The sequence below is a fragment of the Ictalurus furcatus genome, chromosome 18 (genome assembly GCF_023375685.1).
Source record: "Ictalurus furcatus strain D&B chromosome 18, Billie_1.0, whole genome shotgun sequence".
NCBI lineage: Eukaryota > Metazoa > Chordata > Actinopteri > Siluriformes > Ictaluridae > Ictalurus > Ictalurus furcatus.
Genome location: NC_071272.1, coordinates 17,911,967 through 17,938,401, shown reverse-complemented (window position 1 = coordinate 17,938,401; position 26,435 = coordinate 17,911,967). Strand labels below are relative to the sequence as shown.

Below are 26,435 nucleotides of genomic sequence, written 5' to 3'. Positions count from 1 at the left end.
AGCAATTGTGGATTGCAGTGTTCTCACACAGCCTAAATGAACTAGACCAAGCAGATAAACACACTCGGCTTTGATTCAAATGCACTAAATGCTGCTGATGCGAAAGCCTCCTTAAGGAAAAGGAGCAGAGTAAAGGAGCAGCGCTGTTCTTGGTGGGGGGCGGAGCTAGTTTCCAGGCCAGAAAAAAGTAAACAAAAACCATAGGTTATTGGTCATAGGTTTTCTAACATTATAATTATATAATTATTACCAAGAAACACTTTTAAACATTACAAGCCGCACCTTTAAAGCAGTAATCATATTTTAAAAATCCAACTGAGATTGGCTTTAGGCATAATTCAGCCACACATCAAAACACCATCTGGGCCTGGATTTCAAACACGATGCCATAAGTCTCACTCTAAGCACTCACTCTAACACTCTGGGAAATAAAAGTGCATTTGTAACTAAGCTCTGTCCCACAGATGCTATAAAACACTGCACCTAAATCTTCACTGTTTACCAAAGGCTTCTGGTGCAGTCAATCATATTAGACTCATAAAAGCATTGAAAAACAGCAGATTTTGTACCTGTGCTATTGGCTCTCATATTTACTGACTTGAAATTCATTTCCAATAGATGTGAACTTGTGATTAGAAATATATTTATTTCCTGGTGTTCATTTTGTATGTTTGACACAACCTATTTGACTTATGTTACTGGCAATCACACATGAAGGAACTGTATGGCGAAAGTTATTGCAGTATTTATCTAAGCAAAAATCACACATTGTAATCTGTTTCATTTTTATTTTGTGCTTCGAGCATCTGATCATCTCACTTCATAATATCTGACAAAAATATCAACTGTTTGGTGAACCATCGTGAAGCCCTGCTTGTTAGGAAAGTAACAATGGAAATGCCAAGTACCAATCCACGTGTTTTGCCTTATCACAGTTTATCATGCAGTCCATACAGGATTTTGCAGAATTTTTTTATTATTATTATTTTTAAATAAATTTGCGATGTAATTTGCAGAGTTTTTTGTGCGTTTTTGCAGAAAACTGCTTGAATTGGCGAAATTGCATTTGCACAAAACTGTTGTGCATGGCCTGCAAAACATGGCCAAAAATGAGAACTTTTAGCTGTACTCATGTTCAACGCACGTGAATTGAAGAGGGCTTTGACTGAATGCATGTTGTGATGACATCACATGACACGTCTTGGCTCAAATCTGCAGAAAATCTGTAGTTATTTTGAAAAATTGCAAGCTCTTCTGAATATTGCAGAGTTTGCTTGATTTTGTGTTAATCGCAAATTCCTGGAGGGACTGAATAGAAATCAATCAGTCACAAAATGTTTTGTGTTTGTGCATGCAAACTTGCTCCATGTTTGGTTTGATTTTAATAAACTGCTTTTTCTTTTATGTCCTTGATTTTAGTGTCTGTTGACACTTTTTGATGTGAAATTTTACACTTTACTCTCTTATTCTCATTTATTTTCTTAATCTACAATATCTAGTATGATAGCAACGTATCAATAAAGTACAACACTAACAGCGACAGTGCAAAATTTTCACAGTAAATAAAGTGCCTGCAAAATGTCTGAATGTTTCTGAAATGTCTGAACCCGTTCGGTATGTGCGTGAGATGCTGTGACCTTTTTTCTTGCCATCACTAGATGTTTAGACTTCACTGACTTTACACATTCCAACTGTCTCACTCTGTGACCATGTCCTGATAAAGCCAAGGTCAGGTGTGAGAATATCTGCTGTGCAGGGTGTGAAAGATCCCCACCACAACATGCTGTTCATTTTTATATATATATATATATATAATCTAACAAATCTGCTCTTTTATCTGCCATTATCTGCTCTATTAAGTGCTGACAATGAATTATGACATCATCCAAAAAAAGGGGTCAAAGTAAGGAACAAATCACAACAGTTACTGTTACCAGCCTGAAATTGATTCCTTTTTTTCTATAACAGCACATCCTGTAGTGTTTTATCCTTATACCGCAGCAATTATACTTTTGATCTGTTTATAGTTACATTTAATGGTGTGCATATTGAACATATGGAAAACAAGCTAATTCCTGTTATCACTTATGTTATAGCAGCTATAAACTGTCGCTTCTTCACTTTCTCTTAAAGTTAATAATAACAAAGCAGCTTGCTAATGACAAAAGGCAGCTTAAAAATTACAGACTGTTGCAAAGCGACACTGGAGCCTCCTTCCAAAAATGTTAAATAGACATCTGCTTATCGAAAGCTTTGCCATATTAATAAATGTTTTACTTTGTTAATTAACACTTAAAAAAATTATTTATTAGACTTAGATTATGTGGCGTGTTTGATGTAAAAGCCCCTGTGACTTAGTTTTTACCATAGAAACAATAACATAGTAGAACTAACACATAATGATTTTCCTCGTAGCTGGAATTACGGTACTGTCAGAGCTGCTGTTACAGAACATTAAACACCTTCAGGCCAGTCAGGAACGAGAGTTTACAAGCACTGTGGTATAATTTACCTGACAAATGTATAACAAATCAGAAATAGGACCAGTGAATGCTTGTAAAATGCTCATTATTCTGGACTGCATTCCAACACCAGCGATTAATATAAAGCTGACCCATATTTATTTGGATTTTAAGCTCTATTTTCTAGCATGTAAGTCGGGACGGAATTCTAACAATGGCACGTAGATGACTTTATATACAAAGATTTTTTTTCCCTCATTTTCTTTTCACACATACCACTCCTCTTTAGAGATGACAGAACCATCCTTTTGAGGAACCATATCCACCGAGACTTCCACTTCAGACCCATAGCCTTCCCTGTAGCTCTGTTCATTATACCTCAACCTGTTGTCCTCCACTGGACTGTAGCTCTCCATCCTGTTGGGAGGATGATTATGGAACTCCTGAACACTTTCACCTAAGAAACTGGGGCCTCCATAAAGTTCGGGTTTCTTCTCATCCTCAGGATAGTTCAGGTCTTCGGGATAGGTCAGGCTCTGAGGCAGAGAGGGGCACGACGATAGGTCACTAGCTTTGCCAAAGCCGTTGGCCAGGACCTGTTTTTTGGTGCTGTAATCTCCTTTAAACTTGCGCCTTTGCCGATGAAAGAAGACCACCAACAAAACAATGGCTGCCAGCAGCACTGTACCACACACAACCGCTCCACCAATAGCAGCGCCTGCTCGCTGTTGCTCAGCATGTGTAGAGCTAGGGGACTCTGGGTAAGGAGAGATGGAAGGGAAGAGGGTATAAAGGCTTTCTCTAATTCCTCTAACAGCCTGACTTCACATAGTTAAAGCTGCTGGATGTATGTTTTGGTATTTTAAATCTTAAATAGGTTTTTTTAGATGGGAGATTTCTGATAGCATAGATTGAAGCAATTACAAGTCAATACAAATTAAAGGCTGTGTCCCAAACCAAATACTTTAAATAGCTTTTTAATAATGACTCCATTGTTGTGCTGACATACCATTTATGCAGTTTGGGTCGCAATTTAATTGTCCACTGTCATTAAAGAGAAATGTCTTCATCAAGAGCTTGTGTTTTGGTTAACATGCTACAATTAGCTGGCTAATTCCCTCTGTTGACTGTTTTTGTTTTTTATTTCCCCGTGCTCTGTTTGTGTATTTCTGACTTGATCCATGACTTTGCTGTTTAATTGTGCTCATTCTTTGGGATCAGAAGACAGCAAGAAACTAGCATAGCAAGATATGTTTCTAATGTTAGCTAGCTTGCTGAAACCAATCGTTGTTGGGCTCTCATAGTGCACTTTTCCTGCTGTCCTTTATCACACTTCTGGATGTAGCTCTGAGGCCCATGTAAGCTAATATTAATCCAGCTAATGTTAGCTAGTTAGTTAAAACAAAAGCTCTTTTTAAAGAAGAAACTATCTCCAGTCTGATTTCTGGTCTGTTTGTGCAGGGCCATGTTGTGATTCGTGCGTATCAAAAGCAGATGATCGCAAACTGGCTGGTGAAGTAACTACCTAGCTAGCTCAAAGACAGAGTAAAGAAACAAATAACTTAGTCAATTCCGAGGTGTGTACTGCTATTATCTGATTCTTTGTCATTTGATTTGATTTGTGTTCTCCACCCTGTCTTTTAGCTAAAGACTGTAACTAATGATAGCCGTCTAGCTTGATAACATTGGGCACGTGTATGAAAATTTCCACTATTTTTTTCTCCCGTGACTCGTTTTTTTTTCTTTCATTTTAAACAACAAATTAAAATCCTACATGCAGCAGCTTTGAATAAAATGATGAAAAGGAAGGTAAATGAGGGAAAGTGGATGACAATCCCGTCTGAAAAAACCCATTAAACCCATTACCATTATTGGTCCTTAATGGTATCCACTAGACATAACACGGTGTCAAAAGAAGCCAACAAATTATCAGTAAAGACCCACAGGGACCAATACAGTTTCCCATAAAACCAATACAATTCCCATTAAAATCATTACAAATTCTATGAGGGTTTCCTATTGGTTTTTTTCAGAAGGGGTGTTTTAATAACTTGAGCACTGTCACTCAGGAGAAGAGATCCAAGCATGCAGCAGACACACAGAAGCAAGCATCAATGCATCTTTATAATAGACCAATTTTGACAGAACATGACAATCCATTACCACGAGCAAGCGAGTACGGCCATAAATCAGACATCATGCAGTATTTCAGTCTTGTTACAAGATTTCTATGAGCTTTATACATAGATCACATCAAGCATCAAACACACACAAAACATGCAGCTCGAAGAACATTGAGATGAACCAGAAAAGGATGAGATTCTATTCCAAAAAATCATCACGACTAAGAAAGGCTTATATAATGGTGATGTTTCAGAGGCAGTCCAATACACTGGCAATAGCATTCTCACATAAAACATGCATGATGAGCACTTTTACATTCTGAGCTTTAAATTCCAGCCCTTACCTGTTATAATCACCTCGACTGATGCCGAACCTGTACCGATACTGTTGGTGGCATCGCACATGTACGTCCCCGCCATCTCATAGGTCACAGGACCCTTAAAGATTAGTGTCTCCTCACGTTGCTCAGCTGTATTTGGCATGGAGCCATTCAGACTATGAGGACAAAAAAAAGGTAAAACAGGATGAAAACAGTGTTATAAACACCCATATAAAATTCGACAGAGATGTTTCCTCCAGTCCTCTAGTCCTTGTTTCTAATGCAATGCTAGAAATACCATTAAAATACACTTAAAATATGGAAGGAAGCTATTGAAGAAAAGTTATCAGACATTTGACCTTGCCGTGACCTTGACCCTGTTTGGATCAATTCCAAAATCAAATCAGGTTACAATGATAATTCCGTATAAACATTCAACCACTCGTTCTTGAGATATCACACTAACGAGAATCTCCAATGGATGCATGGACAGACACACAGACAAACCAATTAAAAAACTGTAGCTATCCAAAAATAAATAAATAATAAATGGATGTTGAGTTCCTGAACATAAACATGTATGTCACACCTCTGTATGACAAACAGAAAGGAAGCTATTGAAGAAAAACTATTTCAGACATATGACCTTGCTGTGACTTTAACCCTGTTTGGATCAATTCCAAAATCAAATCAGTTCATCTAGTGGTTACAGAGATAATTCCATATAAATCCTACAAACGTGCAACCACTTCTTCTTGAGATATTGCGCTAACGAGAATCTCGGATGGACGGACGGACTGACAGATGGATAAGCCAAAAAAATACTCATAAAGACTTAAAATAACACAACTGCTGATTATGTAAGGAATAATGGGGTGTGGTGTTATAGGAAACATCAACAACAGGGTGGTGTGATGCGACATGATGCCTCAATATTACCACCCCGTAGTGGATCATTTTTCCTATCAGAGCACAATCCGTGTTTAATTTGTCTTATACCACAGCCAATAATAATTTTTTTATTTAGTAATGAAAAACACATAATCCTTTTTTAACCACTTATAGATACATTTCATGTTGTAGAACCCAATATTGTCTCCAAGAGAAATTAGTTTCTGCTATCAATTGCATTATAGCAAATATAGTCTTGAAGTTCCATCCATCCATTATCCATACCCCTTATTCTATACAGGACTGTCGGGGACCTAGAGCCTATCCCAGGGAACTCAGGACAGAGGTCAGGGGACACTCTGGACGCTAACCCATCACAAGGCACAATCACACACATGTTCACACACTATGGACAATTTGGAAATGTCAATCAGGTAATCTCTGCGCTCATAGGCCGGAGATGGGATTCGAATCCCCAACCCCAAGGGTGCGAGGCAAACCACTAAGCCACCATGTCCCCCTATCTTCAAGTTAATAAGTCAAAAATGTGACTTGTCATGTTACCAAGAAGCCACAAAAAGTCCCTTTGTCCAGAAAACTCTAAGTCCTCTGTGGCAGCAAATTGACTGAACATTAAAAAGGGCTAAAGCTGGAGACGGCTTCCATGACTGTTACATGAATGTCACTTTATAGAAAGCTTCTTCATATCAACAGTCAGGCTATACGTTTTTCTTACATAACAACATGTTTGTAATCCGTTTATTATACGTTCTTGTGAATGAGTTGCTGTTATAGAAATGATAACGTATTAGAACAAGCCAGAACTACAGTCAGAGCTGCTGTTATAGGACATTAATCGAGAGTTGAGAGTTTAACAGCACTGTCATATAAAATCCATCCATCCATCCATTTTCTGTATCGCTTATCCTACACAGGGTCGCAGGGAACCTGGAGCACATCCCAGGGGACTCGGGGCACAAGGCGGGGGACACCCTGGACAGGGTGGCAATGCATCACAGGGCACTGTCATATAAAATCAACTTTGAAAATCTTTTAAGTCACTTAAATCAAACAACACCTCCACCGCCCCGCCCCCTACATTTCAGTTCAACAAAATTTGTAAACACACTGAAGATTGTACATATTTCATACCGTTTGGTATTTCATAGTCTGTATTTGCATATTAGGGCATTTTTTCACTCTTGTCACACTGTTGTCACGCAACTCACTTTTTCACACAATTCCACTTTTAAAAACACATTTTATTAAGCTGAGGCTGAATTTAATGCTCAAGAAACCAGTGTGGAATATACCGTTCCATAGTGCGAAAGTTTGCACCCCCCATGATTTCTGGGTAACAAATCATTTACGTTTATGGTATTTTGTAGACTCCCTTATCCAGAGTGACTTACATTTATCTCACTCATACATCTGCGCAATTAAGGTTAAGGGCCTTGCTCAAGGGCCCAACAATGGCAGCTTGGCAGTGCTAAGACCAACACCTTAAGCACTGAGCTATCACTGCCCAACAACAGAAGGGAACAAGGAAGGAAATTTTTATAGAAAAATAGTGGAAAAATCAAAATGAAATACATTTCAACATGATCTTCTTGGTCTGCAGACCTGATCTAAAGAAAGCAGAAGAAATATTGTAAGAAAAAATCAATAGCCAAGCGGTTTGGCAGAATTAGACCTGAGATGTCAGGAAGAATTACAACTGGGGAGAGGGTCCAAAAATGGATCTAAGGATACAAAAAAAAGATGCAGATTTCTGAAAAAACATTACTGATTTTTTTTTAACTATTGGTATCTTAACATATGCAACTCAACCATTTTATTACCATTTTGTTACAAAGCAACATCTGTGAAACCCAACACATTTATTTTGTCCCAAGGGCATGCAAACTTTAGCACTCAACTGCATATATACCCATATTGTTGTACTGTTTCCAGGGCTCTGTCAAGCAATGTGGTGTACTTACTATCTCCACTGAAATGAAGAAACGGCTGGATTAGCATCGGCCACGCAAGTTAGCTGAACATTTTCTCGATTTATATACCAGTTTCCATCAAAGCCCTCAATGCTCACCTCCGGCTCATCTGTGCACAAAAGAGACAAAACAGACACATTATCAGAGCATTTATCTAATTAAAAAATATATATGTTAAAGATATAAACCTTGAGAAACATGCGTTTGTGGAGGTACATGGTCTTTTTGTTCCTCAGGGAAATGCAGAATGTCTGCTTACACTGTACTTTGAGAACAACGTTGTCGGTTTGCTGATCGTTATTGTAGGTGGAGATGCAGGTAAGTCGCTGCTCATGTGCTTCTCGACTGGGTGTCAGGATGTAGTCACTGCGCACTGTTATAGTCCCATCAGGGTTCCTGATCTCCTCAGTGTTTGCTTCACCGTCTAACTCAGTGTCCCATGTGATCACAGCAGGGGGCTTCCCGTTGGCTGAGACACATGTTGCTACGGTCATTTTCATATCTTTTGATCCTGCCACTATGGTGGGTGTCGACAGACTCATCTGGACCATCGGTCGAGCTGCGGGATAGAAATTATACAGCGTTCGTCAATTTCACCTGGATACTGTAGATTTTGTACCTGAGAACTGTTGCTGTAAACTTAAAGACTGTCCTGTACTCATTCCAGGACTCTAATTCAAAATCTGCTCATACTGAACATCCTTTCAACACACTTAGTACTGTTTGACTTTACACTTCGACATCTGTATACTGTAATGAGTTATAACCCCACTTTCTTTTGAGCCTGCGTCCTCTCAAGATTTCTTCATGTCATTCATCTCATGTCAACTCAGAGTTTTTCCTTCCCTTTGTCACTTCTGGCTTGCTCATTAGAGATCCAAGTTTACGTTTGGATTTCTATAAATCAGCTTTGTGACACTGTATATTGTTAAAAATGCTATATAAATAAAAATTTGATTGAATTGAAGAATTACACACAGCAAGTTGATTACTTTTTTCTACACATGATTGCTGCAAAGTTTCCAGGAAAAAAAAAACTGTTTCCACTGGAATCTTGGCTCTGTACTCCCCAATAAGGCAAATGGAGCCAAGAAACTGTATGTTGTTCCAAATTTGAACACCACATCTTGAACTCAGTTCACCAGCTCAAACATGTATCCTTGGCTGAACTAAACCATTGGATCTTTACCAAGAAAATGCCAATGTGTTTAGCACACGGGTCTTCCATTAACTCTAATTAAATCTGACTTTACCCTGGTTAGTGGTTGGCATAAAAAAAATAATAAGTATTCATTATAATACTTAGGTCCATCTTACCCACCCAAAATAATACAAAATATATAATGGCAATGATCAAGAAAAAGATCTCTTCCCTCCATGACTGATTCAACTGTACCCAGATGCCAAATTTAATTTTAGTGATTTAATTTGTGGTATCTTTCTCATAGTTTCTCATAGAATGTGCTTTAACATACCATAAACGGTGAGATTGACCATGCTCTCCCTGTTGCCCGCAGGAAAGGTGGTGTATTCGCAGATGTACGTCGCCTCATCGGACAGTTTCAGGTTATTGAAGACGATAGTCGTGTCTTCCAGTGAGGGTGTTCTTTGGCGAACCGCTGGGTTCTTGAACTTCACCCGGTCTTTAAATACTGGTAGCACAGACACACCCAGAGCTGGATTGGCGATGGCCACATTCTGCTTGGTTCCATTGACAGATTTCTGCCAGGTGACCTGGGAGATCTTCACTGGTGGTTTACTGTTGGCAAAATTACAACGCAGCTCCACCTGAGTGCCCACATAGCCTGACCGGTCACTGTCCGTGTGAACAGTTTGACCACTGGTGCCTGAGAAATAAGATAAAAATGAAAAGAAGATTTGCTACATTCCGACATTCTAACATGTCCAAAAAATGCTTACTTTCACAGGTTTTCACAGGTTTATTTTTTAAGATCCATTTATTATTAGTCTCAGTTTATGTGGCGCTTCATAAGTTTCATGGTCGAACGTTCAAAGTCATTAATTATATCCTTCTACAGATATGTGATAATATGCTCAATTACTGGCAATACTAACATCATTTTATCCCTCGGATAGCCATTATAATCTTTATATGCAGGACATGGATATCCCTGAGAATCCCATTCATCTGAGAAAGTGTGTCTAAAAATAGTAAGGTTTAAGCGGTCTGGTTGCAGTAAGACACTGAAAGTAAGCTGCAGTAAAGCGTTGACTCTGTGGTTTACGTACAGTATGTGATTGTATTTGTGTGTGTCCTAAAGCCAATGTTGGATAAGAAAAGGATTGCAACATAGTGGCCAACCCAACATGCAACTACAAACAAGGCTGTATTGTATTGCAGAAAAGTCTTATGTAACCATTACATTAGATTGCTCTTTCGTTCTTTCTTTCTTTCTTTTTTAATTAAAAATCCTTTTAGAGTTGGAAATATTAAGTCAGTATACTATGCATCATTTCTCTGCCTTAAGGGCTGACAAACTGAACGAAAGCCTTTTTATTTCAAGTCAGCATTTCTTTTTTTGTGACTTGGAGCGTTTGAAGAGTGGAGGTCATCTGTCAAAAAAGATTCTCATCTTATTTTTTCATGAACATACACAAAGAAATAAAGCCAACACTATCATTTCCCAACAATTACACAAGTCAGGGGTTTGATGAATGGTGTTAAGACAGATCACAGGATGCAGAAAGTTCCACAACTTCCAGCAACATAATGATCCACATCAGGGTTGCCAGGTCTGCAAGGCAAAACCAGCTCAATGCCTAAACTGAAAATATGCTGTTCCAAATCCTAGACACAGCTTGGAAAGTGCAACATCATGACAATCATTGCCAAATGTATTGTAGTATTAACTAAACATTATACATTACATTTTTAAAGCAGTTTTGTAACAGTTTCCCTAAATAGTTCTTTCACCAAGGTCTTGAAATGGTGCCATATTATTACAATTATTGGCAAAAATAAAGCTATGACTCAACCAATTTGCTGACACTCAACATAGAGTACAGTTATAAAATAATTTATATAAATAATGCTGCAAATGAGATCAAGTTAAAGAGTATCGCTGTTTTGTAGAAAAAAAAACACAAAGGCATGATAAAAACTAATCCATTCATTCAAGTTCTTTCTTTTCTACTCCTCAAAAATAGAAAAGAAGAACAGGTAGAACTCGACACCAACGGACAGATGAGACAGAGTCCTTGCCGCACTATAAAGCTTAAGCATCGGGGAAGAATAGTAATTTCAATTGAATAATTCAAATGTCACTCAAGTAATAGAATTGGGTGACTAGATATCATATAGATGAACAATCTTCAACATCTACATCCAAATAATATCCTTAAATAACTCTCAGGACTATTTGATATCCAGGACAGGCATTTAATAATATTGAATCTCTTGGTGATACAGGGCCTTTTTGAAAAGGAAAAAAAAAGAGATTAACATGAGGGCTACTAACTAAATGAGCAGTTAAATGATGCAGGCATTTAGAGAGAGAGAGCCTGCCCTACATTAGAGTAGACAGTGGGGGTGCGGGTTTGCCTTAGCAGGGTCGATGGCTATTATTAAGTGAACACAAATTCAGGAAAGAGCTGATGAACATAGACCTGAGTGCATTGGCTACAACAGCAGATTACAGCACTCAATAAGGATATTAAGGTCCAGGCTGACGTCCAATTGCATGGATGAGGACAATCAGCCCTTTGACCTTGGCATGCTGCCGCACTAATACCTGAGACATTACAAACAACTTTATAGTCCGTAAACACAATGCAGCTAAACTCAAAGACCAATTATAACATTATACTCGCAAGCCAGAAACTGGCATACTGAAAGCTTCTCTGGATCAGCATCCGGAGTAAACTTTAAAGAACCATTGCATGATCGTTAGTTTAGTTGTTTTCTTAAACATTACATTTTACCTTTTTTTAGCACCAAAAAACTCTACCTCAAATACATGGGGTAAATCCATCATATCCTTCAGCTATAAATCTGACAGCTGTGTAAAAGCAGGCAAAAACAATAAAAAAGGCATTCATATATATATTTATAAATTCATACATATATATACACTATACTATAAATCACTTTAAACAATTATGGAAGTAAGTTGGAGATGTATTGTTTATTTGACAGTAGATAATTATATTACAGACATTTAAAAAACAAAACAAAAAAACCCTCACCTCTCCTCCTGAATTTCTTGTTTCAGTTGTTTCAAAGACCTTTTACAATGGTGTGGCAATTTAGGGTGGAGCAAAATACTAATCCACATCCATAGAAAATGACATCATGTGGCTACCCCATCTGTGTATGACCTAAGTAGGATCCCCATCGGACATAAAAAGCACACATCTAAGCCACATTTGTCATCTAGTAAGCTACTCAAAAGTCATAGCTAACATATCATTAGGCTACTTATTATAATATACGCTAATGTTAAGAATTCAATATCAATAGCTAATGGTAGCTAATAATAAACTGAAGAAATTCAATATTATACCTCCAAATAATGAATATTGTTATGCTTGCAGTTTTTACTCATGTGTTTGTTCTTTGTGGTCAATGGAGCCCAGGAATAGCAAGCTAAACTTGCTCGTTCCTGCTTTACTCCAGGGGTGGCCATGCTACATGCTGGCTGGCACTGGCCACCCTGGGCAGGTATAACCATGTTCAAAATCTTTGTGCCTTTCATGAAAATCAGACATGAATCTCTTTTCTTACAAGTTTCTTCTTGATATACTGAAAGTTTTAAATCTGAAATTTCAATCCCTGTGCCTATGAGCAATGAGTAAGAAAAAAAAGAGAGAGAACTTATAACATGATCATATATATATATATATATATATATATATATATATATATATCTGATACTTCTAAGAGTTAAAGGAACTAGCAGTCTGGCCAAAAATGAAATGTACATAACTTTTTACCTCAGAATCATTCAATCAAGACATGTTTGCTTTTTTAACACTGAAGCTACAAGACGCATTATGCTAGCAAGAAAAGCAAGTTGATGCAGGCACCCATCTCAAAGGTGATTTGTTTGAATCCACTTGTGCATTTCACAGTTAAATGTCTTTTGAATGATTCTAAACTAGTGCCTTACTTGTTAGCATAATTAGCTTTGTGGCTCCAGTGTAAAAGGAAAAAATGAAGACCTTGAGCTGCCAAACTTGGCAGATGTCTTGGCTGACAGACCACATTTGGGGTAAAGGGAACATTGTTTAAATTTCCTTTTTGGCCAAACTCTTCTTTTAAGATATGTTGAGATTCAAACAAATATTTTTATTCACAAAGGAACAGTTACTTTAGGCAGGAGCAAATCCATCCTTATAAAGCCTCATGAATGCACACAGCTGAAGCTGGGAGCTGAGCAGGGACAGGAAGGAGGAAAAACACAAGGCAATCCTTCTAACATGGTGCTTTTTTTGGTTTGATCTTTGACATTGTAGCAACACCTCCAGGTTATATTTAGCCAGTCAGTATTAATCACTTGTGTACTGCTGTGCTCCTCTACTGTAGCTCATGGCAGCACTGGGTACCCTGATGTCTACATAACCTCTCAGCACACCTCATATTTTATCCCCTTCTCACTGGATGAATATACAGATTCCTGACCACCAAACTGAACCACTTCTGGGTGTTTCGTTTCCTCTGAGAACTCAAAAATCTAACTATACTTTATTCATTGTATATTTGTTCTTTTAGTGGGAACTGAGAGAGCAGGGAGCATTTCTATCTGTTAGTGGAATAAACAATAGCTTAGGCCACCAGAGCAACCACAGGGTCCTGTCAGAATGCAGGATTTAAAAAATGTATATTAGTGCTGCAACAACTAATCGGTAAAATCGTCAATAATCGATTATGAAAATCGTTGTCAAAGAATCCCATTATCAATTAGTTGGTCTGCACGTGGCACGGGTTGCGTTTACTCACTACTTTACTTCTGTTCCGAAAACACGCATCTGAGAGTAAATACTAAAGTTGTGTCCCAAATGACATACTATACACTTACACTATGCACTATGTACTCTACCATCTAGTGTGTGAATTTTAGAAAGGTAATATCATCTCAAATGAAACACTAGCACGTTTTTTTTTTTTTTACTAACCGGAAGTATAAGCCATTTCCCAGTCGATGGAGCATGACGTCAAACGCACATAATGCAACACCGCTAGCTTTAGCAGAATACCCAGAGTCAACAAAAATAAATTTCTTGTTTACTGTTTATATCAACACTACCTTTTATACCCAACATGAACTCAGCCAACATCAGACGAAGGCGTAAGGCAGGGGAGCATTTTATATCAAACACCGTGAAGAAGACTGTAACCTGTAAACTTATAAAGCAGAGCTTGTGTAGCACAGAAGCACGACAGTGATGCACAAGCACAAACATGTTTATATCCAACATGCTCCACTGTGTGCAAGACACAGGGGAAACTGGTGCGAGTTGCTTAAAAGATTTAGTTTAATTCCAGTTTATTGTCATTGTATGCTGTATTTGCGCGCTTGCAGTGTAAGTTCTGTCGTTTATTATAATTGGACAAACAGTTGTGTTCATGTAAAGTTTTATAATTTTATAAGTTTTTAAGAGTGTTTATATTTGTAACATAGTTCCACAGTTTGTGGATTTTATTTTAAATAAACGGGAAAATGGTACTGAAAGTTTGCCCCACCCCCAATCCAATTAATCAAGAGAAAATAATAATAATAATCCTATTACTCGATTATGAAAAGAATCATTAGTTGCAGCCCTACTGTAGAGTTTTGCATGTTCTCTTCGTGTCTGTGTAGGTTTCTTCCGGGAACTAGAAGGTTTCTGTGTAGGTTTCTTCTGGGAACTGGGAACTTCTTCTGGAACCTTCCACCCAGCTACCAAAAATTGCTAAATTTCCCCTAGGTGTGGGTGTGTTTGTACGGTGCTCCATGATGGACTGGCACCCCATCTTGTGTGTATTCCCACCTTTCTTTCTAATATTTCCAGGATAGCCTCTGGATCTACTGTGACCATGACCATGACCATGATAAAGCAGTCACTGAAGATGAATGAGTTATGAAAAAAAATTTACAAAAAAAACAATGCAAGTGAGACTCAGGACATTTCTACGCCCTGCATTTCAAATATAATATAATATAATATAATATAAAATAATATAATATAATATAATATAATCTTTCAGTTATTGCGAAGCCTTGCCAATAAATTCTACTGCGTATTATCTAAGGCTGCGTCCGAATATCTCTACTACCCTACTACACATAGATCAAAAGCAATATGCCACAGGAGAAGAACGTTTGAATTCTCAGTATTCATAAAACAGTAGGCGAGAAATACCCAGGTGACCTACTGCTTCTGCCTCGACTCTGCAGTATGGAACCACTGGACACTGTGGATACCGCGCTATCCCATAAGGCAACAGGACTGGCACAGAAGTGCTGTCAGAATCTGCGCCGCGTAGTACGTCCCGATTGTATTCATGCTTACCACTTATACTGATTAGTACGTACTGCATCAACGGCCGAGCAGTATGTAGACGCAGCCTAAGTTGTTTATTTCTGTATTGCCTCCATTTTGATCTGAGCCTGTTTTATTTTGTTTGTTTTTTTGTCTTTTGGATTGCCCTCTGATTTTCTGCTATACATCTTGATGGGTTTGTTTGTTGTTGTTTTGTTTTTTTTTTAACCATTTTTCCTGTTTTCCACCTTGATTCTTGGATTCTGTTTATATTTTGAAATTGAAACTGAAATTAAACGTCTGCACATGGATCCCCTTTCTGCCTCTGGATCCCCATTGTTGCACTGTGGCAAATTAGTGTTTTTCTGCTTAATTTAATACAGCACCTAGACACAAGCTGTTAGACGGAAATGGCAGTTGCCTTTAAAAATGAAAGTCCACTGCTGAAAGATCTGTAATCTAAAAGTAATAAAAAAGTTTGATGGAGAAGCACACCACACCTGTGACCCACTCTGTCCCTGCTCACAACCCATTAAAGACAACCACTGGTCTGTAACGTGTAATAACACAGACAAAATAACTGTGTGAGACTCATGCACTCATGCTCACCCACTGAGCCAACATTTCAACACTGATAAAAGTGTTAGAATCTCTCCTTGACTCTAAAGTTTATGATTACTGTTGAATTTGTATTTTAAGAAAAACATCCATTTTGTACTGTCAACACATTTAAGAGGCCTCGGTTGACCGAAATGTGTCTATTATCAACCAGAGGTGCCTTCAGTGTCTGGGTCTAAGGACACAAATTATGTTCTTAAAAATATTCATGGCTTTCGTGTTTTAGGTTTACTTGAGGTTCAGTGTGACCTCTTTAGTCATTTAGTTAGTCAGCAAAGAGGCAACTATTGTCCTATTACAATGCAAATAATATGGTCCTAGATGTATGATTATTGTTGAATGGATGGTAGGAGATATGGTTTATTTGTGTAATTTAAGAGAGTCCCTTTTTTTTCTCAGCCTGGGATGCTGTCTGGTTCACATAATATTCCCTACTGAATTTCCAGTACATTTTTATTTCCTATATATTCTCCTTCTACCATTATGCTCTTTTATTGGCCTTTTCTTTCTTTTATCATAAAAATGTTTTGATGGTCAAGTGCTATTAGACTGATTTAATATTTCATTATCCAAGAACCCTTATAAACATGAATATCATTAGATAATAAATTATTATGATTGAAAACTATGAACCAGTTCCATAATGTTTCACAATTCCATGTGAAAACATTTTAGAAAAATAAAACCCTGAACTAATTTTCAAGAGGAAGCAATATATTTGCCAGATGTTTTGTCTTGATGGTCTAGCAGGGTCTAGGCAAGACTGTGCTTTGCAAGACGGATGTCAAGGTCCTGAGGACATGGGCTAATAAGAAGTGAAGGCTGTCTCGGAAGCAGGCGTGGTCTCTGTCCGAACCGCTCAGTTTATCTTTTATGTCAAGCATAAAGACACGCAGCTCTCTACATTTTAGGACCAGTCCAGATAAACACTGGACGTATTATATAATAAGAGAAAATGACATGAACACAGCACGACTATCATGTCCCAAATTACAGGTGATAATGCATTGCACCACTGCAAATCGTATTCAGTGTTAGAAATGGACTATAAAATAAAAATAATGATAAAAACCTGTTCCTATTAATCAAAGCTGATAATAATATGACTTTGTGACTGAGGAGATCCTAGAGATTGAACAGATAATGTTAATAATAAACAGAATGTTGATAATAAACAGAAACAAATGCAGATGCTAATAAGTGGATTCCAATTCTTGACAGAAAAAGCTTGCCAGGAAGGTTAATACTACATCTGGTTGAAACTTGAGGTGTGCGTGATCCTGAGCATTGAGTCTTGAGGTGTGCGTTGAGACTGGGATCCGCAGGACTCAACAAAATGTCATGAGAGCAGGAGTGATCAGATACGAAGCTTGCGAGACAAACAGTGCCCACAAATGTTTTACATGAGTGCACAGTGCTGCATGATGCATTTACAGCATCCTTAGTAACTGCCTGGTCAGGGTGGCAGTGGTTTCAATTAGGCTTCTAGTTTGTATATATTGGGGAAATAGGACCAACTACATTGCTTAGAAAATACAGCCCGGCTCACGTCTCTAGATAAAACTAGTTTGGCACTGGAGTGATGTAGCTGAGATTGAGGAATTGTCAGAGTGAGAATTCTCACATCATGCTGTCAATGCTGGCATTTCTTCTTCTGGGCTTTTGTGGGTTGGGTTTTTTTTTTTTAGTGCTTCCAGGAACATAGTGGTAGGGTTTGTATTTCATTAATAACAAACAACAAGCTACCACTATACACCCATTTTGGGTTTAAATCGGAGTACTGATACAGATACAGGTACAGATAGTGGCATTGAGTTACACCCATACATACTTGTATCTTCTTCCATGCTAGCTCAGCAGTTCAAGTTGTGAACCCATTGACAGAAAGTTTAGTTCAAATCCCTGTTCTGAGAAAAAAGCCACTGTTGGGCCCCTGAGCAAGATCCTTAACTGCGCTGTGCTTGGATTGGAATCTCCCCCACTTGGAAGCTGTCTGCCAGATGAATAAATGAAAATGTGATAAATGTTCGGAATAAAGCAAAGTTGGCAGTGTTAACCAAAACCCCCTCTATTACATTGTACAGTGTCTATTTTGAATCTGAAGTTGATCCAATCAGTGGCAGCAGGAGATGACAGGCAAACTTTTATTGCTAGAGGATCCTCAAACCTCGGTGCTGTGTTTCTGTCTCAGGTCTCTGCCTCGTCATCTTGTTGTGACATGCCATAGCGTGTATGTCAGTTGGATAACACATTCTTTCCAAGTTATCTATGTATATTTATATCATTATATAATTGCTGTGGAAATTTCAACTGCGTTTGATCAGAAGATATGGATTCCTTTTCTGTAACAGCGGCTCGGACAATAGTGACGGCTGTAATTCTAATCACAGGCTTATATTAATGTGCTAATTTCAATAACGTTGTTTCTATAGTAACAGCTAATTCCCATGGACTATGGTGGGCATGTGATGGTGAAGTTTTCTGTAAGAAAACCTTTTTTGTAAGGAGTCTTCAATTTCGGTGTAAGTTTCACCTGTAAGTTTAAGTTTGTGAGGGGTTTGTGCTTTTACGATTTCTCTGTAACATGTCAAGTTGTGTCTTTGACTTATTAACTTCACAAGAGAGATAAATGAGAGGCTGGTGAGGAAACCAATGTTCATAGCTGTGAATACAGGAACGATCTTGTTTCGTGGACATGTCACAACATTAAAAGTTTATGACGTTGGATCAGTAGATCAGAAGGCCGTGAGTTCAAAATCCCAGCACTGCCAAGCTGCCACTGCTGGGCCCTTGAGCAACCCTTAACCCTCAACTTCTCAGTTGTACAAAAAAAAGGGAGAAATGTAAGTCATTCTGGATAAGGGTATCTGCCAAATGCCGTAAATGTAACTATAAAAGGAAAAAATTGGTGTGTTCTTCAGTAAACAACAAAAAAACTTGTTAGCGTTGATTAATTGCTGTGCTGTAAGAGGAATAAAACATATCAGGACATGATGGTATTGACAAATAATGGATTAAATTCAGGGCAGTACCAGTAATTCCACTTCATGTCATTGAATATTTTCCTATAACAGTATACCCATCATGTTTTATTCGTTCACTCCTTACTCATGACTCAGAAGTCTCTGAGCTCTGAGTCAACAGAATAGATTAATCAAAATCCAATGCCACTGGCACTGTATTCATTGTACTGCTCATGCAGGTCCTTTTTCATGGAAGAAAATCTCAGTAATATTTTATTTAAAAAAAATGTAGACTTTTGGAACTGATTATTGGATTATTATTCTGTCTTACTGGAGCTCTTTAAAAAGTTTTAAATGAGTCAAAGACTATTCATTCCTGTTAAAGCTGCTTTGCTCTCGTTAAAATCTCTGGACCTGTAAGCACATGGGTCCAAATGTACAATTCGTACTCTCATAAGTACACACCTTTCATATTACTTTCACCATAGTTTCTGAATAATAATAATAATAATGAGTCTTTATTGGTCACATATACAGTAGAGCACAGTGAAATTGTTTTCTTCACATACCCCAGCCTGTCAGGAAGCTGGGGTCAGAGCGCAGGGAGCACCCTGGAGCAGAGAGGGTTAAGGACCTTGCTCAAGGGCCCAACAGTGGCAGCTTGGCAGTGCTGGGGCTTGAACCCCCGACGTACCAATCAGTAACCCAGAGCCTTAACCACTAATCCACCACTGTCCTCCACACTGAATAACGTGCATTAAGAGGAATAACTGAAAAATATGGCAAGAGTTTATCACGTCAATGAAATGATTCAGCGGAAAATCAAATTGACACAATTTTCCCCCAATCCCAAATGTAATTAATGTGTTTGCTTCTTAGTTTTGCACTAGATATATGATGCCTTTATATTTAGGCGGTTGTGTGTCTGTTCTTGTGAATTCAAACAACTCTGCCTTTTGTTGTCTCCTGTAATATGATACTAAAACGTGTTGACGAGAAAAGTGATTCTAGTTGTATAAGATGGCTGCAAGCCGTCTGCAATATCACAGCGCTCAGCTACACAGTGAAACTGTCTTCATGTTTATAGATTACAGTAAGTCACACTGTGTCCTAAACCACATCAGTAAGACTGCGTGAAGGCTGCTTTACACTGCGCAATAACAGCCGCCTTCGAAGTTTATTGCGCGTCACATTGTAGGACATGATCCTTGTCAGATTCTGTGGCAGACTGTGTGATATCAGCAGGCTTTACTTTAAAAATGTGTTCCGTTACAGTTACAAAATACTTAATGTAATCCAAGTATCACAATATGAATGCAATGTAATCTGGATTATTTTTGGATTACTTCAAGGTTGCATATGTACAGTTGCAATCAAAATGATTCAATCCCCATTGAAAATCAGGTTTATTGTCAAAATTTACAGACTTTCAACTGTTTGCAATGAACAAATGAAACAAAAGCAATTGAAATAGTTCAACACAACACAACGAATGCTTCAAGTGGTTTCCCCAAAATTCAACTGAAAATGCAACTGTGCAAACACAGGACAAGGGTTCACTGTATGGTTTCATGAGGATAAACATTATGTAAATCATATGCTTTGGCCTTCTCACTCAGCAGATCTCATTCCAGTTGAACACGTGGAAAATTCTGGAGTGGTGTGTTAGGCAGCGCTCTACCATCAACCTCATCAAAACACAGATATGTGTTCAACACACATGTCTTTCAGAAGAATGGTGTTCAACACTCCAGTAGAGTTCAATGTGTAGAACTGATGCTAAGGTGCATTAAAGCTGATCTGGTAGCTTGTGGTGTTCCAACACCTTATTACGGTATTTTATGTTGGGTTTTTCCTATAATGTGTCACCCATCTATAGATATTTAATGTGTTAGGGAATGTATTACTTCTATTATATGCTACCTAGATTAAATTTGTTGCTCTATTGCAAAGCTAAAGAAGCAAACTTCAGATATTAAATTTAAAAGATATTATATTTCATTTCTAGCCATTCCTTTATATAAGCTAAGAACGAATTAGACAAATTTACTAGGACAGGAACAATGTGTTACTTCTGTATGGAGAATAATGTGCCAAGAATCTCTTCTCATCGCTGGTAAGTACAAAAAATATGATCCAGATGGACTTTTTCTGCTTCTGATTAAGAAAACCCCCGTTGGGGTTTAAACAAGATCAAATGCTAGCACTCTGAACTGTATATATTTCTTACATTGAAGAGTCACGAGGGGTTGGATGAAGCAGAACTTATGGTGCAACAATAATTATAGATATATGATACAGAGTGATGGATTTCGCAAACGGCTCTGCATGAGTCAATTCATTTTTCAGACTTCAGATTTTACTTTTGTGCGCTGTGTATAGATTAACGTGGAAAACATCTCCATAGACTTAGGGTCAGTGCAAGTTCACGAAATGTAGCGAGCAAACCGAAAGCCAGGACATTCAACCCACATTCCTTTTTAGCCACTCGGGAACGTGATATGTTTATTCTGCAAGCAGCGGCTGATCAGGCTGAAAAAAAAAAAAAAACGTCATCTGATATCATCCATGTCCTGGAGTCTTCAATGTTTTCGTATCAGCTGGATATCAGAGCCGTTACAACAGTGTCAGAAACAAAAAGGAAGGATGTGTACTTGAGGCTATTATTTAACCTACTCAATATAACAGGTTTTTTCCCATGCTAGTAAAAACGTAAATCCTATTAATGTATTTTATTTACACAGTGTATGTCAGTGGCATAGCCTGGAATTAAATTGAGGGAAGGCTGAGGAATTATGCTAAATTAAATCCCTGTAGGATTAAATTGATAAGCGTGACATGCTCATGGATTTTGGGCAATGCCACCCAACCAATCTTGTCATATTACAATAATATTCATCCAAATAGGCCTCGGAAATGAAATACATCTATGACAGTTTGATTGAAATTGATTAAAATAACATGCAGGTAATAGGATGTTATAGAAATGAGATCTTATCTCAGTTCTATGCTGTTTTATTTTCTCCTCCTGAAGTAAACCTCAGGTACTTTATCAGATTCAGGACTTCAACTAGCTATTAGTTAGTAGCATGATGCATGATTCTGATTGGTTCATTCTGGTTCTCTTTATAAATTGTGATTTAAAAAATTTAAAGGGAAGTGCTTGTTTGACATCATCTTTAAATATGGTGGAGCTATAATGAAGACTTAATTGAGCAATGATGCATATTATTACAGTCTAATTACTGTGCAAAACAATGTTATTTGACATGTATATAATCAGCTGTGGGGGCACGGTGGCTTAGTGGTTCAAATCCCGCCTCTGCACTGTGTGCATGGAGCATGCATGTTCTCCCCTTGCTTCGGGGGCTTCCTCCAGGTACTCTGGGTTTCCTCCCGTAGTCCAGAGACATGCATTGTAGGCTGATTGGTATTTCCAAATTGTCCATAGTTTGAGAATGTATGCAGTTGTGCCTTGTGATGAGTTAGCATCCTGTCCAGGATGCCCCCCGCCTTGTGCCACGAGTTCCCTGGGATAGGCTCCAGGTTCCCCCGTGACCCTGTGTAGGATAAGAGTTATGGATGAATGGATGGATGGATAATCAGCTGTGTTGTATGTTTGTTATGTTAACCCACAAATACCCGTAGCTACAGTACATCTTACTCGGACTTGTACGAGGATGTGTAGAAGATTTATAAATTGTTGCAGTAATTTGATTAAGGTTAAAATGATCAGGAATGTGTTTCAGAGATACCATGTCAACTTCACCCGATCATCTGAACTGTGTTTAAGAACAGTATTACTCAGGGCATGTTTGGTATCATTTTTATCCATGTTTCATGGTGAACGATGTGGTGATATCATAAATATCATATAGGTTTAGGAAACAACCTTTACAATATATGTTGCAATGTATGTGCAATCTTTCTCCACACACACACACACACACACCCTGGTGACATTCTTCCCACCGACTCATTCTCAGGAACTTAATTAACCTATAATTCCTAAGCAGCTGGGTTCCATCCTGCCATAAAACACATTGGTTCATTCCCATTTGGTCTCTTGGTCACTATACATTTCAAAGAGGCTCAGGGGTATAAAAGAAAGGGGCTTGTAACATAGAATTGCCTGGTACCATCAAGGAAGGGGCTTATAACATCAGAGGCTCCCTTTTGTGCCATTAGTGCTATTACCAGCACACATCCTATGTCAGACGTTGGTCAACATTTGCCTCTATTCTATGTATATCTTCTTTTGTGATTTTGTTTAATAAATTCATTTGTTATTGCTATCATTAAATATTCAGTGGTTCTTCAGTAAGAAAGTATGTTGCATTAAAAGTGCATGACTGTATTTATATGGTTATTAGAAATAGTTTCCTAAGCTAAAGCTGTCGTATGTTAGACACGTTAAAATCGACCTCTGACAAGTTAACGTAAAAGGCTAATGCTAGCAAGTTTAAATTAAACCTCTGACAAGTAAATAGGAAAGGCCTAGGCTTGCACGTTGATAAACCTCTGAGCTAAAAAGAATAATTGTTTATCATAGGATATATATAGTAAAAGCCTCTGGCGTAGGAACGGTATTTAATGAACGTTTAGCATGAAACTGATAAATCAGAACACTGAGATCAGTGTATCAGAAATAATCAGAACACTGAGATATTGTACTTCCAAAACTAACTTGGAGATAATCTTTTGGAGTCAGATAATTAATTAAATGGAGTCAGATATATAAATAATAAATTGAAATACGTGTTCAACCTTCGGCTTCACCTATTTCCGTCTTTGGTCATAGGAGAGCAGTGGGCTAAATAATTAATCCTTAATATTTTAGCCCTACAAATGCTAGCCACTTTGAGCTAAATATATATATAAATGGAAAATGGCAGAATTCTGGACACCAAGAAAAAGTCCAAATAGCATCATCACCTTCAATGCAGTAAAGCTGGGTGACTTCCAGTGCAGGCTAAAGACAGTTCCATTTATTTGAAAGCAGATATGGAGCCTTGTCGCAGCATGAAGTGTCAAAACCACCACACTCGGGTGGTTATACAGAAACACGAGGTGTCCAGAGCACAATGTGCTCAGGCATTTCACTTCACAAGGCATTTCACTTCACTTCAATATATATTTATATCTGTATACACACACCATCTTAATTATTCTGTCAGTCAGAGGTAACGGAGCTTAGGATTAAACCCTGATGCCACATCAAAATAAACCTGCAGCTTCTACAGCACTGGGTTTGATTCTTGACACATAGTACCTAAATATTTCTCAGGTAGGACAATGGCACTCTAGACTCTTTCTTGTTTAACAACAATTAAACAAGCTTACCTTCATAGTCCACATTAAACACAGCACATAATATACATTAAAATATCTCAGAGGTCACATAATATAATATTGTGGTTATTAAGGCAAAGAAAGAGAATGCCATATTTAGCAACTGAGTCATGTTCAGGTGGACTGAAGGCCTACAAAGGTCATCATCCCCTCATATTGTATTCACATTCCCCTGGGTTTAGTAAACAAAATCCGGAAAAGGTATCATGCCATAGTATGACCTTGCTCGTGTTTTCCTTGCTTACACATCAGCATGGTCTGATAATTCAGAATGAGAATCAGTAAAGCAAAAACTGATGCAGGACATCACTATTTTTGGGGCTATTTTATTAGTGTAGTTAAGTACTGGTAAACTTCAATTAACAGCCATACACAGGGTACAAATTACAGTTCCAGCTTCAATGCTGTTTTACCCTACGTTGTTAGGTGTGAAAATAAATGAATAAATGTGCAGAATAATATATATGCGTACCATATTACACTGTTAAACGGCATACCATTTCATAAAATGCACTCATGTGGACGACCTGCTGGCTGACATACAGCTCAGCTGAAATTGTTGATTCTGGAACAGACAGCGCACAGCATGGAAGCTTATGTCTGTCAATAAAGCCCTCTTTATACAGTCCCCTCTGAAACTATTGGAATGGCAAGACCAATTCGTTTGATTGTGATATACACCAAAGCCATTTGGGTTTGAGAGAGTTTAGGATTTCAGCTTTTATTTCCTGGTATTTACATCTAAATATAAATACATAAAACATAGAACCTTTTGTATCAGACCACTCAAATGTTAAGTGAGCAAAAGTATAGGAACAGATAAGTCTTGAAGTCAATTAAAGTAAATAACACTTAATATTTGGTTGCATATTGTTTGCTTGCAGTAACTGCATCAAGCCTGACATTCATTGACATGGTCAAATTGGTTTCTTCTTTTGTGATGAGTTTTCCAGGCCTTTAACCCCAGCCTCTTTCAGGTGTTTGTTTGTTTCAGGGGGGTGTCTCTCTTCAGTCTCCTCTTCAGGAGGTGAAATGCTGCTCAATTGCGTTAAGGTTTGGTGATTGACTTGGCCAGTCTAAAACCTTACACTTTTCCCCCCTGATAGAGTCCTTTGTTGAGTTGGGAGAGTGTTTTGGATCATTGCCTCGCTGTGTGATAAAGTTCCTCCTGATTAATTTGGATGCATTTCTCTGTAAATGTTCCTGTAAACTTCTGAATTCATTCTACTGCCACCATCATGAGTTAAATCATCAATAAAGATTAGTGAGCCTGTTCCAGCCATGCAAGCCCAAGCCATGACACTACCTCCACCAAGTTTCACAGATGAGCTTGTATGTTTTGGATCATAAGCAGATACATTCTTTCTACACACTTTGGCCTTTCCAAAGATGGAGGTTTCCTCTTTCCTTTGGTTGAGGTTAATCTTGGTCCCAGATTTGCATCTTGTGGTATCGCCTCTAAATTTCTGCTATGGAGGTCTTCTTTGAGTGGTGTATTGTGATACCTTCACCCCTGCACTTTGAAGGTTGTTGGTGATGTCACTGGCTGTTGTTTTGGGGCTTTTCTTCACAGCTATGAATTGGAATTGCCATTCCAATAGTTTCAGAGGGGACAGTAGCTCTTTCACTCTTTCATACAGAGCTGATCACAATGGAATGATAAAGCACTATGCCACAGTGCAAAGATTTTATTTATTTGTTTAGATAGGTAGGTGGGTGGGTGGAGTGACAGATAGATAGATAGATAGGTAGATAGATAGATAGATAGATAGATGGATGGATGGTTAGATAGATAGATAGATAGATAGATAGATAGATAGATAGATAGACAGACAGATGGGTGCACTTTATTTATCCCCAAGGGGAAATTTGGAGGAAACTAAGATTTTATTTAGCTATACTGGACAACAGAAATAGAAGTTAGCAATAGGTGGGATTGTTCAGAATTCATATAATCCTGTGATTTGCCTTCTGTGTTCTATTGTCAGTGCTGATATTACTGAAAATTAATCGACACATTCTGACTATTCAGAATTGAGAATTCAACATTGTGGTATAAATATTTTAAATAATAATGGAAGAAATAATATAGTTGAATATAATATCTGAGCAGCAAGATATTAGATTATATTATCTATAATTATGCCGCAGTCATACTAGGCTTTAAGCATGCGTATTTTTGTCAGATGCCGCTGTGAATATGGGCGGGAACAGGATATGACATCATCATACT

General features: G+C 38.0%; 1 protein-coding gene across 2 annotated transcripts in view; it reads right to left on the bottom strand.

Annotated features, from left to right (window-relative positions):
- nectin1a (nectin cell adhesion molecule 1a) overlaps nucleotides 1-26,435 on the bottom strand; it is a 37,745-nt gene that overhangs the window by 5,131 nt on the left and 6,179 nt on the right. Inside the window, exons 2-6 of one of the 2 annotated variants that reach the window (XM_053648948.1) lie at nucleotides 9,263-9,634; nucleotides 8,047-8,346; nucleotides 7,779-7,896; nucleotides 4,930-5,081; nucleotides 1,676-3,219 (exon numbers count right to left, since the gene is read on the bottom strand). In XM_053648948.1, the coding sequence (XP_053504923.1) occupies nucleotides 2,729-3,219; nucleotides 4,930-5,081; nucleotides 7,779-7,896; nucleotides 8,047-8,346; nucleotides 9,263-9,634 (1,433 nt within the window). In that variant the 3' untranslated portion in view covers nucleotides 1,676-2,728. Of the gene's footprint in view, nucleotides 1-1,675; nucleotides 3,220-4,929; nucleotides 5,082-7,778; nucleotides 7,897-8,046; nucleotides 8,347-9,262; nucleotides 9,635-26,435 lie in introns of those variants that run through there. The other variant, XM_053648949.1, reaches the window with a different exon arrangement.